Below are 17,611 nucleotides of genomic sequence, written 5' to 3' on the forward strand. Positions count from 1 at the left end.
GTTCAGGCACACGCAGCTTCAAAATGCCAAAGAAATAGTCACGTTCTGTAACATCTTACAGCAGCCCCTCTGGCATTTGCCAGAGTCCACAGATCTCCAGTCTGGGCATGTTAACCGTCATGTCCATTATGATGGTAAATTCATGGTTTCCGTTGCACAATTAATCAGAAGAGGAAAATTACAGAAGTTCAAGAAGCATTTGGGTGTACATACCTTTAATGAATAGCATCATAGATGCGTCCATTTGAGGTCGTATCTGAGGATACTTATGTTATGCTATGTCAGTGAAGGTCTGCCTCTATTACTGATGCCATTAGTCCCCTATCTCTTTTTTTCTGTTTAATTCACATAGTCTGGGCTACTCTAATACAGTAAATAAAAGTGAGATTACAAGGTGAGTCATATTACATGGCATTTTGGAAACCAGTTGTAGAGGACCAGAGAAATCCTTCCCCTGTTTTTTTGTTTGTGACATCATCCAGCCCAGTTACAGGCTTGAGAGCCTTGGGAGAAAGGGTGTGCCTGACTTTGGAGCCAAATGTACGGGGTCTGTAACAGAGCTTAACAGGGCCAGAACCAGTTGGTTTGAGACTGTCAAGTGTAGAGAAACTGCTGCCAGCGCCGTTTCTGGGGAAGGAGCCGCCTGAGGCGGCTCCTGCAATGCCGCCCCCCGCACGACTTACCTGTCGGCGAGGGGAGGCAGGAACACGATTGCGGAGAGCGCAATTGCGCTCTCTCGCAATAGCGCAGCCGAATTTCCGGTTTAAAAACCGGAAATTCGGCTCTTAAAGGTGCAGGAGCGGCTTTTTGCCGCCCCTGGAATCCTGTCTGGCGCTGCCACCTGAGGCGAGCGGCTCAGCTCGCCTCATTGGCGGAGCGCCCCTGACTGCTGCATCACTAAAAGTACAGAGAGAGCCCATCCGGTTCCCTGCCAAGCTGCTAGGAACTCAGGAGGTGAAAGGTGCCACTGGTGAGGTTGATCCTGCTGCAGAGCTGCCTGTAATCTCCAGTGTGACTGCCTCTGAGAGCACCCCAGTCAATGAGCCACCCAAGGGAGGATACTGGCAAGTATACAAACATGGCATAACAAGACCCAAGATGGGCAGCTGCTGTGGACAGCTTAGAAAGATCATCAGATCATTACTGTTACAGGGTTTCTGAAAATGGACATGGATTATTTAGGTGAGATTTTTTTTACTTGAGGCCCTATTTACTTATTTCTGTTCACTCTTAATGATAACTTGAAATAATATCTTAAAATTGCCAGAAGTGACCATTATCACATGACATGGGGTAGTTTGATGCCTCTGGGCCCAGGATATCTAATTTTCCATATGACTCCTGGTGCTACTGGTTTGAGTTGTATTGTAGCTGATGTTTCAGCTGCTGATGAGCCACAGGTGTCAGGGGAAAATTCTGTGAGTTGACAGTTGTGAAAGTACCTTAGTTTAAAGAGACCTGCGTCTAAATCAAAAGCAGTTCCATGTCTATACTGGAAACTCCTCTTTGTAAACTTATATTCTTTCTCATGTGCCATGTCAATTTTGATGTTTCCAATAGTGTCTAGACAGAGCTGTATAATACATTTAAGATATTTGCAGAGAGAGGGATGTGATGCCAGGCATCCAGTAGGCAGGCTGGGCATAAGTGTTAATTTACAATCATGTTATATATATATATACAGTCAGTGTCCACACAACAATTAAATCAGATTGCAAGTGATGGAAGTAGGGTTGCCACCTGGCCGGTAAAAATGTTGCTTGATGCTAATGTTATTTATAGGGAAAACCCAGAAAATTATAGAAAAATATTTTTTTCCAGATAAGGTGGCAACCCTAGATGGAAGGGAAAAGAAGCTGTTGCTTACACTATTCCCAAAACACAGTTTGAAAGCCGATATGACCCCACAGTTATTTATTTATTTATTTTTTACAAAATTCCTTTCTAGGCATATAATATTTTTTTTTTTATATTAGGATTACCAGCTGTGCAGTTGTATTGTCCCGCCCACTGCTGTGCGGCTGCTCTCATTTCCTCTCTCCCTGTGTATCACTGCCAGAGTACTGCTTGCCTGCTGCACAGCTCAATAAGTCAGTGCATCCTTAGGATACATGATGGATAATGAAGTCTTCGCTTCCTTTGTGTTCTACAGCACCCTGCTCATCCTGAAGATGTACATCATAGCTGTCATCACAGGGCAGATCCGACTGCGCAAGAAGGTAAGTCTCTCCTGAGCTCTCTTTTTGTCAGGCACTTCTATAGCACAGAGGTACAAACATCCAACTACAAAAAATGTTAAGACTTAAGGCTATTTTCTAAGTAAAGTTTCCGGTGTTTCCTAATTCCTAAGGGCTGGCGCAACACTCTGGAGTAGGGTTACCACCTAATCCCCTTTAAAATCACAGCACCCCTGAGTGAATAAATAAATAAATAGGGGGATTCTCAGCAGAGCTCCAGGCAGCAGCATGTGGGTCTCATATGTGTCCACTTTGTATATACACTGCAGTGCAACTTTCACGTTCCAACTATCCAAACATTCCAGAGCAAAGTATCTGAACCCACTCCCCTCCCTCTCCTCTTCCTCTATGGAGCAAAATCCAGCAGGAAAGGGGAGCACAGAGGGACTGGTGGAATGAGAGAAGGGGATATAAACAATTCCAGGCTCCAATAACAACTTTTGCCAGAGGGCAGGAAACCCATTCTGGTTGTAATGAAAGGCTGTGTGTGTAGGAGCATGAGGGCAGGGCAGTTATACAATTGCAAGCCTAAAGTTGTGGATTTATATGGCATTAACGTATTACACAAAGCTGTACAGCAGAAATAAAGACAGAATGTAAAGAGGACTCCCCCCCCCTGCTCATTAGAGCTTACCTGTTTAAAAAGGTACAGCTGTGCTTTCTGTGCTGCAGCCCCACATCAGGTGTGTTTGCTTACTCTTAGTGCTTTAAGGGCTCTTACACATGGGCAGATTTTTCCTGTGCTCCCCTGTGTTGTGCTTTCTTCCGTTCAGCGCTGGGGAGTGCAGGAGTAGACGCACTCAATTATTGTGAAGCGGGCTGTACTCACACGGACGCAGGTGAAATGCAACATGCTGCGTATGGCACTTACATGCGTCTGTGTGAGTACAGCCCCCTTCACAATAATTGAGTGCGTCTACTACTCCTGCGCTTCCCTGCAGCTGAACAGAACAAAGCGCAACGCGGGGGAACGCAGGAAAAACCGCCCGTGTGTAAGAGCCCTAATGGTGATGCTGCTCACAATTAGGGTTGCCACCTGGCCGGTAAAAATTATGGTTGACCCCAATGTTATTAATAGCGAAAAAAATAAATATACAGGAAGGCCAGTATTTTTTTCCAGAAAAGGTGGCAACCCTACCCACAATACACCTTGTGGCTCATATGTATTCACAAAAGCCTCATTTAGCGAATGTGACATTTTTTGCACTGAGCTCCACCTGTGTGCGGCAGCCAGAGTGACAGCTTGTTATTTTTTTACTGAACGACACTGTCAAAATATCTTTATTAGTATAATGAAACAATTACAGTTCCCATAAAAACACAGATTAAAGCATAATATTAATGTTGGTGCTGCTGTACATCGGGTGTTTATCAAAAGCACCCTGTACAGGATTCACTTTACATGTAGTGACCCAGTTTAATTAGATTGTGGGAGCTTCCAGGTAAAATTCCTGGCATCCTAAATGATTTTCTGTGCAGATGGTTCCTCTATATTAGGGGTCCCCAACCTTTTTTTAACTTGTGAGCCACGTTCAATTGTAAAAATAGCTGGGGAGCAACACACGCATGGAAAAAATGACTGGGGATTCCAAATAAGGGCTGTGATTGGCTATTTGGTAGCTCCCATGTAAATTGGCAGCCTACAGGAGGTTCTAATTGACAGTACACCTGTTTTTATGCAACTTAACTTTCTTCCAATCCAGAAGTTCAGATATAAGCACCCACTTTGGGGCCACAGGGAGCAACATATAATGGGTTGTTGAGCAATATGTTGCTCACAAGCCACAGGCACTGTTTGCGGATCACTGCTCTATACCTATATACAGTACAGGGATTCATTACTACATTATATATAAACGTGCTTCAGCATGGGGGACTCATCCAGACAGGTGATCTGCAAAGCATTTAAATATGGCTTTAAACTGACCAACCTTAGTGCCACGAACCAAGGTCATGGGAGAAGAAGGATAAGGGCTAAACAATGATTTAAAACTCTGGGCACTAGAACTGGTATTTGCTTTGCCATCCACCCTTTTCTTTATAGCACTGAAAATGAACCCATCCCTAAAATAAAGCAAAACCTTTATGTACCTTTACATAGATCTATGCCAACGCAATTGGACACAGAACCTTTTACTTTTAGGGAGAATAGCCTGCGCTATTTTTGTAGTCTTTTGTCGCTTGCCCCATATCTCACAATGAAAGTTATTTTTTAGCTGCTACAAGTGTGCCACTAAATTTGTTCTGCCCATATTTCTCTGTATCCTATATTCTAATGGGAAAGTGCAGAGATGCTCTACAGGCCTTTCTAATGGAAAGTGGCATGTACCTGCTCTTGTTCAGTACCAGCATTAGTAGGCCAGTGCCAGTTTGGGCATCTTCTCAAAATACAATTTTATCTGCCGGCTTTTTTGTTTGTGCAAGTGTTTTCTTGCCTCTTTCATCTGCTAATACCTGTGAGAGCAAATCCACACACCCACAGATTGCACCACTCCGTGAAAGGTCACATTACGTCTTGTGAACGCGCCGTAACCCTCCACACGCAAAGAGCAGGGCTCAGTGACACAAAGGTGTGGACAGGGAGGGAAGTGGTCTGTCCAGCCTCAACCAATAGCAACATGTCTGGCACAGGAACTATTTCACATGGAATGTCGGCTGTACTAGCAGTGGGACTGCAAATTTTATGGACACTTTCCCTATTTAACTGATAATGCCCAGCACATCTAGCAGCATGCACAATATTGGCATTGGTGCTGGATACAAATAAAGCATCTTCATTGAAGGGTTGCAACATTATAGCAACCAACATAGCAACCAACATTACAGAATTCAAAGGGGAACTCCAGCCAAATACTCAAAAGAATAACATTTTAGCATAATAAAAATATATGGAATTCATATTCATATTCATGTAAGACACTGTATGTCAGGGATCCCCAACCTTTTGAACCCATGAGCAACATTCAGAAGTAAAAGGAGTTGGGGAGCAACACTAGCATGAAAAATGTTCTTGGGGTGCCATATAAGTGCTGTGATTGGCCATTTGGTAGCTCTATGTGGATTTTTAACCTACATTGAGGCTCTCTTTGGCAGTGCACTTGGTTTTATATAACCAAAACTTGCCTCCAAGCCTGGAATTGAAAAATAAGCTCCTTCTTTGAGGCCACTGGGAGCAACATCCAAGGGTTTGGGGAGCAACATCCAAGGGTTTGGGGAGCAACATGTTGCTCACGAGCTACTGGTTGGGGATCACTGCTGTATGTTTAAATGCGGTTGCCAATGAAAGCATTGTTTTTGTCCCTCTCTGTTCTCTGGTTCTGACTCTTGACACTCACAAATGTCCATTCAGATGGCTTTTACTACATTGTTTCAGGAGTCTGAACCAGTAGTAGAGGGAGTATATACAGACACTGCTTTCAATAGCAAAAAACTAATGACAATATTTAATGAATGTTTAATGGGAAGTTGCTTAGGATTACATTTCCTTTCATTAGCCAGGATGTAATTGCTGGAGTTCTCCTTTAAGGTGTAAATGTTAAAGGGGTGGCTCACCTTCAGGTTAACTTTTAATATGGTATAGAATGGCTTATTTCTTTTTTTTATTTTTTTTTATTTTTTATAATCTTTGAATTATTTGCCTTCTTCAAATTTGTAATTGTTATTTTTACTTTTTATTACTATTCTTTCTGTTTGGGCTCTCTATTATTTCTATTCCAGTCTCTCATGGTTACTAGGGTAATTTGGACCCTAGCAACCAGATTGCTGAAATTACAAACTGGAGAGCCACTGAATAACTTAAAAAACACAAATAATGAAAAGATAATGAAAAAGAATTGAGAATTTATACAGAATATCACTTCCTACATCATACTGAAGATTCATTTAAAGGTGAAAATCCCCTTTAAATGCAAATTGTGAAAGCCCCACTATAACTGTGTTTAATGTATGGATTTGCCTAGAGTTAAATGTATATTCTCTAAGGCTGGCTGGCAAAAAGTTTCCTTATCCCCACCTATATTGTGTTATAATCCCATTAGAAAGAGTGTGACATGGATGTGTTATGGCATCACAGGTGCATAGAAAACCAAATTACTTAAAGGGGTAGTTCACTTTTATTGGGACCCCTAGCAGTCACAGGGTCCACTTTCTGTATGTTGTCAGCTCTTAGGCTAAGGCCACACTAGGCGATAGCGCCGCGATTTGACTCGCGGCGACTTTTCGCCGCGACTTTTAAGCCGCAATCGCTGGGGAAACTTTTGCGCTGGCGTCTATGGGGAATCGCCAGCGTAAAAACACACGCGGCGATCTTTTTTCTATTGTCGCTCGAAATCGCCTAGCGAGGCAATTTCGAGCGACAGTAGAGAAAAGATCGCCGCGTGTGTTTTTACGCTGGCGATTTTTCGCGATTCCGCATAGACGCCAGCGCAAAAGTTTCCCCAGCGATTGCGGCTTAAAAGTCGCGGCGAAAAGTCGCCGCGAGTCAAATCGCGGCGCTATCGCCTAGTGTGGCCTTAGCCTTAAGGAATGAGCCCTCTTTACTGCTTTATGTTACTTTACTTTACTGCATTGGTCAGTATTATTTGTAGTCATTAGGTTTGATATTTATATCCATATTTTGTTTGTACAGGGATGTATTACAGGTATATGTTGGTGCTTTGTGATTGCTGGCTCCTAATAATATCCTTGTCCCTGGATATTATCAAACGCATAACAAAACACATATCCAGAGTCATATTGTTGCTTTGGTTATTTTTGTGTCTGTAAAATACAGGCTAATGTTGGTTTCTGATTAGCCCCAGGGCTAAATTGCCAGATGTTTTAAAGGAGAAAGGTTTTTAGGGGTACCAGTTTATTATGTTTACCTTGCATTTGAGGCAGGCATTGCATTTGGATCCAGCTTGTCTGAAATATCATAGACAGTAGCTACCTTGATTCCACTTGTTATCCATCAGGTGTTCCAACATGTTAGCTTTGTACCCACTTCAGCAGCAAATACAGCGCAGCATGTTTTTCCAGATAGGGAACGGAAGAGGTGCCCTAATAACAGGAGCACAATAACACTTGTGTCTACTTAGACATGTAGGGCTCTTGTCACTAGAGGCACAATGCCAACTTTTTGGTGCAAGAACAATAATTTGAGCATGGTAGTCCCAACTGTATAAAATAATTGTGAACTTGGTACCAGTTTGCTTAACATTTACAAAACTGGATTGCTGGCCGTCAAATTTGTGGACTGCAAAAAGCACGAGGCTTGCAGGGGACTGGGTAAGGTTTTGGTGTACTGTAGGGTGACCAGATGGGTAAGTTTGTTTGGCATATTTTCCCATTGGGGCCATGTTTTACTTAGTTGGCTCACTGCTCAGTGAAGTGGAAGGAGCATTCAAGTATTATGGGTTTTCAGGATTTCTGGTGGCAGCCCTGTTATTTAGTACTACATATAAAAGGGGAACCTATTCATTATATTTAATGGGGAAGTCCAGCTTCCAAACCAAAATTTGATAAAGAGGCCCACATAACACAGAAACCCCTAATATACCCATCACAGTTACCTGTTTCTTCAAAAAGTATGAATAAATGCCATTTTCTATGCTGCAATCCAGCTGGTTAACAGTTCTTCTCTTTGTGCATCATCTGAAATCCTGGCAGGGAAGGAGGGACTAAAACACTGATGTTGCAAATTGTAACAGCTTCTCCACGGCTTACAGACAGCATGCAGGAACTACATAACCCACAATGCATTGCACTATGATGTTCCATTCCTTATTGAAATCACATGTGCAGGGAATTGTGGGGTTAGGAGGATGTATTCTAAGGACTGCTGGCTGTTGATACAAAGTAACAGTAGTCCCCCAGCTCAGCAAAGTAGTCAGATAGATCAGAAGAAGAGCAGAAGGGGGGCTAGGCTTATAGAACTGGCAGAAACCATCAAAAATCATGAAACGTCTGCATATTTTTTCATTGTATATTGCAAAGTTGATTAAAATTATGTTTACTTTTCAAAAAGCTAAAGTTATGTTTTTGTGAAGTTGCCCTTTAATATTGAAAAAAAAAAGATATATAGTTATTTAGTGCTCTATACAAGGGGTCTATACAGAGGCCTCTGATAATGGCATTCTATTATACCCAGGCCACTTAGGTACATAGTATTAAAGGGGTGGTTCAAGTTAACTTTTCAATTGGCCTTCTTTTTTCTTTGGTTTTTAATTATTTGCCTTTTCAGCTTTCAAAAACAAACAAATGCTATGTAAGTTTACAAATTTATGTTTCTATTTAGGCCCCATCCTATTCAAATTCAAGTCTCTTATTCAAATCTGTGCATGGTTACTAGGGTAATTTGGACCCTAACAACTGGATTGCAGACATTGCAAACTGGAGAGCTGCTGGATAAAAAGCTAAATAACTAAAAAAAACCACATATAATAAACAATGAAAACTAACTGCAAAATGTCTCAAAATATTACTCTTTGCCTCAAACTAAAAGTTCATTTCAAGGTAAACAGCCCTATGTTAAATGTATATTTATATAAAATATAAATAAACCTGTTTTTGTTTTTTTGGGGTATACCTGCTCTGAACTTCCAGCCATACATCAGCTCTGTGCATTAGTGTCTTGGTCATTATATTTTTGCCATTCCAAAGAACCAATAACACCGATGTGGAGGAATGAAGTTCTACAACATCTAAAAACTGTAAGGTGGGGGTTCATCTCTAAAAGAGAAGCAGGTGCTTTGCTTGTCTGAGTGCTTTGCTTGTTCCACCCACGGGTTACAGTTCCTTGCATTAATATTGTGCACTCCAGGATTTTTTTTGGTTGCTCATGGTTCCCCTGTGGTCTTCAACCTGCAAGTTAAACCAGATGTCCAATCATGAACTGGGGGAGCTAAATTCTTCCACTCGCAGAGATAAGATAGGAGCACTTAGTAGCACTCTCCCTGCAACATTACCTCTTATATTCCACTTTACGTCAAGAATACGTGCATCTCTTGTATTAATTTGGCTAAAATGGCAAAAATGCTCTGATTCCTGTCTGCATATACAGACCAATACGTCATTTACACACCATAAAGTGCACTCATTTTATAACTGTCTCTCCTGGTCAGAAGATAGAGAAAAGATCAGCTCTCTTCATTGATGTTTCCCAATGCTGATAATTATTCACATGCATTTACTTATTATTATTATTATCTTTTATTTATATAGCACCCACATATTCCACATTTCTTTGCCAGGATCCTGAATGCTCCCCCCTATAAGTCATGAAACAACGACAGGTTGATGTACATAGAGGTGATATCATTGTGGGCATTTAACTTATTTTCTTACGTCTGTGGTCTGCTGACATGAGACCAGAGGGTGCAGGAGGGGTAGGTGCTGTCATATAGCCTGCTCACTACACCAGTAAATATGGACTGGGGGCCTTAATATGTGTGTGTGTGTGTGTGTGTGTGTGTGTGTGTGTGTGTGTGTGTGTGTGTGTGTATATATATATATATATATATATATATATATATATATATATATATATACACTGATCACCTGTTTAAAAGCAAACATCTTTTTGGAGGCTATAGGTTAATGCGCCTGGGCAACCCCCTGTTTTCCCCCTCATTATTGCTCTTGTTCCCAATACATTGAGCAAGGTAACAGCTGCATTGTTCTTTATACAATAATGTTCTGGTGCCTTCTCCGTCTGCAGGGTTCTTTAATTGTGTGGGAAATCGATCCCAAATTGATGTCATGTGATCAGCCACGGAACTTATTCTTCAGAAGCAATTAAAGCGCTGTGTTTATCATTCTCTAGCACGTCTCTTTCCGCCCCCTTTCCACTGGCATCACTGGTACGTGCTTGGAGCAGTGGGCAGCTAACCACACTTAAGGACTGTAGCAAGGCATTGCTGAACTGTACCTTTTACTCCACAGGGCTGCTGTACTGGCACACTGATAAAGCAGCATCTTGGTATATTTGTATGTACTCTGAGTTTTTTACTTCCCTCCTGGGTGATATCCACACAGTCCAGTTTGCACATATCATAACCTTGATACTGACTGTTATGCCGAGAGCTTTACCATGGGGAGCAGAGCTATAGAGGTGGCATCTTCATTCTAATGCCAGCCACAGGTGGCTCAGTGAATTCCTGAATATTGAGTGCCAGTGTATTGAAAGAGCTTCAGTGGGCTGTCTGTAACTGTTACACCCCTAGCCATAGATTGCCTCTATAATTCCCAGCTGGTGATTATAAACGCCAATTGCTCTTCTTTTCAACAGGCCTTTGCCAATCCAGAAGATGCCTTGAGACATGGGGGAATCCAGTACTACAGACAGGATCCTGATGTGGAGCGATACCGGAGGTACATTATTCATTATTACCTGATACTTTTTGTCTTTCATTCTGTTTGAGGGATTAAAGAGACACTGGACAATTAGCTTTAGGGTTGGATTTATCCCATTCATTCCAGGACTGAAAAGCTTTATATTTGATACAGTATCTGCAGACACTGAGGAGCAAGGTGCATTATGGTCAGGAGCAAGGGCTGCAGGTTGGGAATTTAACCAACTGTCGATGTTATTCTACAGCCTTTTCCAATACTGCACTGCTAATTGTTCTTCTTGTATGGCTAGCATCTTTCCTGCTTTTTATATAGTAGTGGATTGCAGTTCAATCAGCTGATGGATTAGAAAAGGCATTGGTCGAATAGAGTGCAGTACAGTCTGGACTCTAGTCTAGTTTTTTGGTTTTTGTAGACTACATCATTTCCCATCATCCTCAGCCAGAGCGATAGTTCAGTTCCAGCTGGGTGATGGGCCTGCTTTTTGCCATGACCAGTCACATCTCCTCTGGTGCCATGTGCAGCCATTCACTGGATGCCTGATACCCCCCTCCCTCCCTCCCCCTGGAGCGCAGAGCCGCCCATATAAACCATATAATGTTTCAGTGAAACTATGAACCGTTGGCGCTGTGAGGAAATCATTTCTGGCAAAGGTTTCAGTGTTAATGTGAAGTTGTGCCAACATCTACATCATGAACTAATCCACAGAGACACGCGCTGCTTTCATTAGCTGTAAAGTCATAGAGAGCTGCACGACTCTGGGTACTGTTTCACTTCTGTTTGCTGGGGCTTTGGCCTGGTCACATACCGCACCTCTTCCTTCCTTAGCATTGGCCTATCAGCCTGGACCTTCTCCCCAGAACTACAGCAATAGTCTACTGTGGCTTTGTCCATCCAATCATAATAAGACTTTCTGTTGGCCATTGAGAAGCAGCGACGCTTTGCAGTGCAGAGCCCAGATAATCAGTGTAGTGGGGGGGCCAAGTTCTGCATGGATGTAGGAATTACAGCTGCTCCCAGATGGTCCCACAGAATGGGAACCATCCAACTCCATGCAGATCTTGGCAGGCTCTGCCTTTCAGGGAGAGTGGTTTTGCCTCAGCTGTGGCTCAGATTCCTGTCTGAGACTTAACTACATTTCTGGGATAAACAGGAAAAAGTTTTGTTATTTTTTCCATAACCTGAGTGTTGCCAACACATAAAGGGAAAACAGCAGGAGTGCCTAAGGTTTATAGGCCGGCTGTCAGTCCTGGCAGGGAGAATCATTAGCATTTTCATCATGCTCTTAAACGCCAGGGATCACTATACAAGTGTGTGGGGTATGGCTCCCCATGCACCCCACCTCCCATGATGTTCACAAGACAAGATTGGCTACACATGGCAGTAAGGACTCCTTGCACCCTGCCACTCCTGGGTTTATGCTCTGTGGGTACATACTGTGATGAATGGTCATTGCTTCAAGACTTGAGAAATGCCTTTAAAGACACATTATGGAGCAGATTTATCAAAGGTCGAAGTGAAAATTCGAATTTTAAGCTAATTTTTGTGTACTTCGACTAGGGAATAGTCCAAATTCGATTCGAATTTGAAAAAAATGTGAATTTTGAAATTTGAATGTACTGTCTCTTTAAAAATTTGACTTTGACCATTCGCCATCTAAAACCTACCGAATTGCTGTTTTAGCCTATGGGGGACCTCCCAGAACCTATTTGGGTTGAATTGGTGGACTTTTTTGGGGAAAACTTTGATTCGATCGAAAACGGACCTATTCTATTGATTTTATTTTGGTTGTTCTTTTTGAATTCGAATTTTGAAGTTTTTCAAATTTGAAATTCGACCCTTGATAAATCTGCCCCTAAATCTGCCATTTCCCCCCCTCCCCTGATGATTTGACCACTGGATGGCGCTGTTTGTAAAGGCCGTGAATATGGCAGAGCTCCCAGTCACAGAAATACACAAGTTGGATAATACATTCTGTGTCAAAATGTTTCCCAGAACATTTATACTAAAGTTGCCTGACTAATTGTTGGAGATTTCAGTGCCTCATATAATCTTGGAAACACAGGGAAATGTATACAGGGGCACCATGCCATTTATTTATATTTATTTTTTTATTTTAATTGTCTTTATTAAAGGGGATGTAAAGTCATCTTTTAAAAGTGTATATATAGATTCTTATCACTAAATTAAACAACTTTATAATATATGTCTGTTAAAATGTTTGTACCTGCTTTGAGATACAGGCAATCATTTTTACAGCTTTCTCTCCTCTCCCTTGATCGCGGCACAGCTGGTGGGCTCTTAGGTGATTTATGGGCTGCTCTTCCGATGCTCCTATGGTTATAACTACTGAAAGGGGTCAAGGGTGGCCTGTCCCTCACATATAATATATATGAGGGACAGGCCACCCTTGACCCCTTTCAGTAGTAATATATATATATATATATATATATATATATATATATATATATATATATATATATATATATATATATATATATATATATATATATATATATATATATATATATATATATATAATATTTGTTGAGGAACTGCTACTCCTTAGGGTCAGTCCACTCAAGCAAATTCGGGGAGATTAGTTGCCCCAGCGACAAATCTCCTCTTCTTCGGGGAGACAATCTCCCTGAACTGCCTTCCCCATGCCCTCCACCGGCTAAAATTAAAACTGACTTTACATCTCCTTTAAAAGACTTTAAAGGAGAAGGAATACCATTTTCCAATTGAGGTTCCAAAAGTTAGGCACCCCCAAGTGATTACTTTTACTTACCTGACACCCCGGGCCGGTGCTTCTATCAGCAGAAAACTGCACTGGCCTGGGGTCCCCAATTGTAAAATGGTATTTCTTCTCCGATAACACCAGGAAATTAATATGCCCTCAAAGCATTTACATATATATTCACTTTGTCTACACTAAAATTTGGAACCATCTCTACAAAGTAGGACATTTTTTATTTGAATAATCCCTGTAGTTTTCTTGTTGGGTGCTTGGAGAGTCCCTGCTGGGCAATTTTAGGAAATTCGGGTGAGACAGAGATACAATCAGATGCAGCCCAGACGTGCTCTTCAGTCAGATTTAGCTTTGCCCTTACAGGCGGGGGTTGAAGTATAAATTTGGTGTATTTATTTGTGTTTGGGCTCCAGTGACTCTCAGTGAGGGGTTGCAACAGAGCCACAGCCTTCTATGCATTGCTCCTTTATATTGTGCAAATACACCGCAGCATTATAGCATGAACTTGTAACTTCGGTGCCAATGAAAAACAATGTATTGCAACATTGGCAGTTGGAAGGAAACCTTTATGTTGTGTATCGTGCTCCCTTCTCCATGTTATTTGTAAGTTGCAATGACCATGGCCCTTTTGTATCTTCTGACAGTCAGTGTTGTTTGATAAAGTCATCTAATTTACAACATTGGCAAAAATGTGGCTGCTGTATGAAAGGGGTGGTTCACCTTTAAATTAACTTTTAGTAAGTTAAAGAATGGTCAGTTCTAAGCAACTTTTCAATCGCTTATATCATTTTTGAAATATTTGCCTTCTGATTCTTTCCAGATTTTAAATGGGGGTCACTGACCCCACAGAAATATATAATTGCTACAGACGTATAATTATTTATACTTTTTATTACCCACCTTTGTATTCTACTTTCCTATTCATATTCCAGTCTCTTATTCAAATTAATGCATAGTTACTATGGTAATTTGGACCCTAGCAACCAGATTGCTGAAATTGCACACTGGAGGGCTGCTCAATAAAAAGCGAAATAACTCAAAAACCTCAAAAAATAAAAAATGAAAATCAATTGCGTATTGTCTCAGAATATCCCTCTCTATATCATACTAAAAGTTAACCCAACATTAAACCACCCCTTTAATATAAAATACATTATATATACATGTTAATAAATATCTATGCCCCAAATTTATTTACATGGCAGAGCATGGCTTAGACTAGGAATGCACCGAATCCAGGATTCGGTTCGGGATTCGGCCAGGATTCCTTTTTCAGCAAGATTCTGATTCAGCTGAATCCTTCTGGCCGGCCAAATCCTAATTTGCATATGCAAAGTAGGGGCAAGGAGAGAAATTTGCATGATTTTTTGTCACAAAACAAGGAAGTAAAAAATGTTTTCCCCTTCCCACCCCATATTTGCATATGCAAATTAGGATTCAGTTCGGTATTCGGCCAAATCTTTCGTGAAGGGTTCGGCTGAATCCAAAATAGTGGTGCATCCCTAGCTTAGATTAAAAATTCAGTTGCTTTCTGTTATTAACCAATAGACTGTATTTAGCCAGTGGCTTGTATACACAGTATCCAAGGGAAGGACTGGGGGGAAATGGGGTACAGTATGGAGCACTAGGGTGGGTTGATAGCACAAGGGACCCCAAGTTGTACAGAGGATGAAGGGGGTCCAGACTGTATGTAGCCCTGTTGGCTTAGCTTCCACTTTAAGCAGCGATATTCCTCCTTTCACATGGTAAACTTTGCTCTCCTAGAGTGGGGCCTAATGTGTTTGGTGAATACTTCATCAAGCAATGTGGCAGCTTCCACCTATAGGTCTATATGAAGGGCTATCTGAAAGCATATAAATGGAAGAGAAACCGTTGCATTGATATGTATATACTTTGTGATGATTGTGTAGTCTCATGTCCCCTAACTCATCAGCACCCTCTGTTTTGTCTTCTAGGGCTCATAACAATGACATGGAGAACATTTATCCATTCTTGTTCCTGGGAGCTGTCTACTCTATGCTCAGTCCCAACCCCACCATTGCCAGGATCCATTTCCAGATCTTCTTCATATGCCGAGTACTCCACACGGTGGCTTATGTCTTGGCTCTGAAACCCCCAACACGTTCCATGGCCTACAGTATTGCACAGCTGCCCTGCTTTTCTATGGTCCTTCAGATTCTCTACTCTTTCGCATCCTTCTGGTAACCAAAGCCCAAAGCATTCCTGAGAAATACATTCCGATCATACTGCAGAGTGGGATATAGCCTTTTGTCTCAGCCAGAGGGCCCCTCGCTTGCTAAAACCCCAGCCCCCTCTGGTAGAGATGAAGATTAAGGTTCCTCTTAAAGAAGAAGGAAAGCCACAGAGAGAGCTTATTGCCAATATATTAGCCACAATAGTACAAGCTATGACACTGTTTTTATTCTGTAGACTTTTTTATCATACCAGAGTAAACAGCTCTAGACACTCTGTGTTTGTTTATGATAGCAGCTGCCATATTAGCTTGGTGTGACATCACTTCCTGCCTGAGTCTCTCCCTGCTCACTCATAGCTCTGGGCTCAGATTATAGTAGTGAGGGGAGGAAGGAAAAGGGAGGGGAGGAGGATGAGGAGCAAACTGAGCATGCTCAAGCCCAAGCCCTGGAGGTTTATGCTGAAGGCAGGAAGTCTGATACAGAAGCCCATGTGTACACAATAAAAGGAAAGAAATGCAGTGTTTCTTTTGACAGAGGACTCTGAGCAGCGTTACTTTGAGGATTTACTGGTGTATTTATGCAGACCTTTCTGATAACCTTAGTTTTAACCTTTCCTTCTACTTTAAGAGATGGTGGCCATCATGTCGCAGCTTGAAACCTTTTTTATTGTTTTAATACACAGGAAGGTCACTTGCACTTTTCCAGAATCCTTTATTGTGTACAGAAAGATTGCATTTTTAACTGGTTTGATTCCATGCCTTTCTGTCAGTCATATGTGCAATACAACCTTAGCCTGATTAGCTTGCTACACTTGTGCCAATACCCCTGAATTATTATAGAACCCCTAAAATAATCCGCTACTCTGTCTTTCATTGGTGTAATGTTGCATTTGTTACCTGAAATACACCAAAAGCCAGTAGAGTGTGCTGGGAGATATGGGTTATACAGTTTTGAATGGAAGTCATAGGGGGGGCTGAAACAGACCTGTCCTTTAGAGTTAATGTCACAGGGGACATGCCCCTCTCCATATGTCACTACTACCTATGGTCTTACTGTTGGAATTGGTGATAAGTGAAGAAGGACATGACCTGCCCAGGTTTTCTTAACCTTTAGAAGTAATTGCACTTCATAAGATGAGAAACATCCTAAGGGTTCCCTTTGCAGTCGCTGACTATGTGAAGTCAATTAGACATTTCATATATTGTTTAATAATTGTATTTAGTTGTATGGCAAGTGTTCTGTATTTTATTAAAAATATATATGTGTATATATGTGTGTGTGTGTGTGTGTGTGTGTATATATATATATATATATATATATATATATATATATATATATATATATATATATATATATAAATACATTTAGTTTCTCAAATATTTTTATTTGTTTTAACTTAGACAAGCGCAGACATTCCTAGGTAACAATCTTAGAGATATACAAAGCAGATTTCAAGTCTAAAAAAAGTAATTCTATATAAATGCTTATCTCTGGGCTTCATCAGTGTAGTAGGACAGTCTCATGCTTGTTGTACTTTATAATGATAACATATTGATTACCTTTCCCAGTGCACACTCACGACATGCTGGGAAAAACGTCGCCGGGCCAGACCGGCCAGGCTCTCTAGGCCCCCTGGCTGGCACATAGACGCTAGCGTTCATACGCCGGATAGGCGTGGACGAGCATATAGATGCCGCCGCACTCCCTCTCAGCGGGAACAGCCGACTTCAGAGCAGAGAGGGGCAACCGGACTAGGGGTAGGAAAAAGAGGGTACATGCCTGGCACACACCCCAGCTTTGCACCCTAGGTATGTGCCTACTCTGCCTAACCCTAGTTTCGTCCCTGGCCGTATACACCTTTTGTCCATAAGTTCATTCTTGTTAAATTGAACCGTCGTTATGCTTAAAATGTGTGGTTTTGTTGCAGCATCTGCCTATCATAGTTGCACAGTTAAGTTGGATTGAAAAAGACCAAAGTTCAAGCCCTCCAAATGAAACCCAGCATCCATACATCCACACACTCACACCAACCCCTCGATACACCCATTAAACTGTATATACCAATATCTATACTAATTGTAGATTTTGTATCACAATAG

General features: G+C 41.5%; 1 protein-coding gene across 1 annotated transcript; it reads left to right on the plus strand.

Moving 5' to 3' along the window:
- Positions 1-2,025: 2,025 nt before the first annotated feature.
- Positions 2,026-15,779, plus strand: LOC108699947 (prostaglandin E synthase). The gene is made up of 3 exons (XM_018232694.2): positions 2,026-2,219; positions 10,504-10,586; positions 15,273-15,779. The coding sequence occupies exons 1-3, from the start codon at positions 2,112-2,114 to the stop codon at positions 15,520-15,522; spliced, it is 441 nt and encodes a 146-aa protein (XP_018088183.1). The 5' UTR covers positions 2,026-2,111; the 3' UTR covers positions 15,523-15,779.
- The last annotated feature ends 1,832 nt before the right edge of the window (positions 15,780-17,611 follow it).

The sequence above is a fragment of the Xenopus laevis genome, chromosome 8S, assembly GCF_017654675.1.
Source record: "Xenopus laevis strain J_2021 chromosome 8S, Xenopus_laevis_v10.1, whole genome shotgun sequence".
NCBI classification, from domain to species: Eukaryota; Metazoa; Chordata; class Amphibia; order Anura; family Pipidae; genus Xenopus; species Xenopus laevis.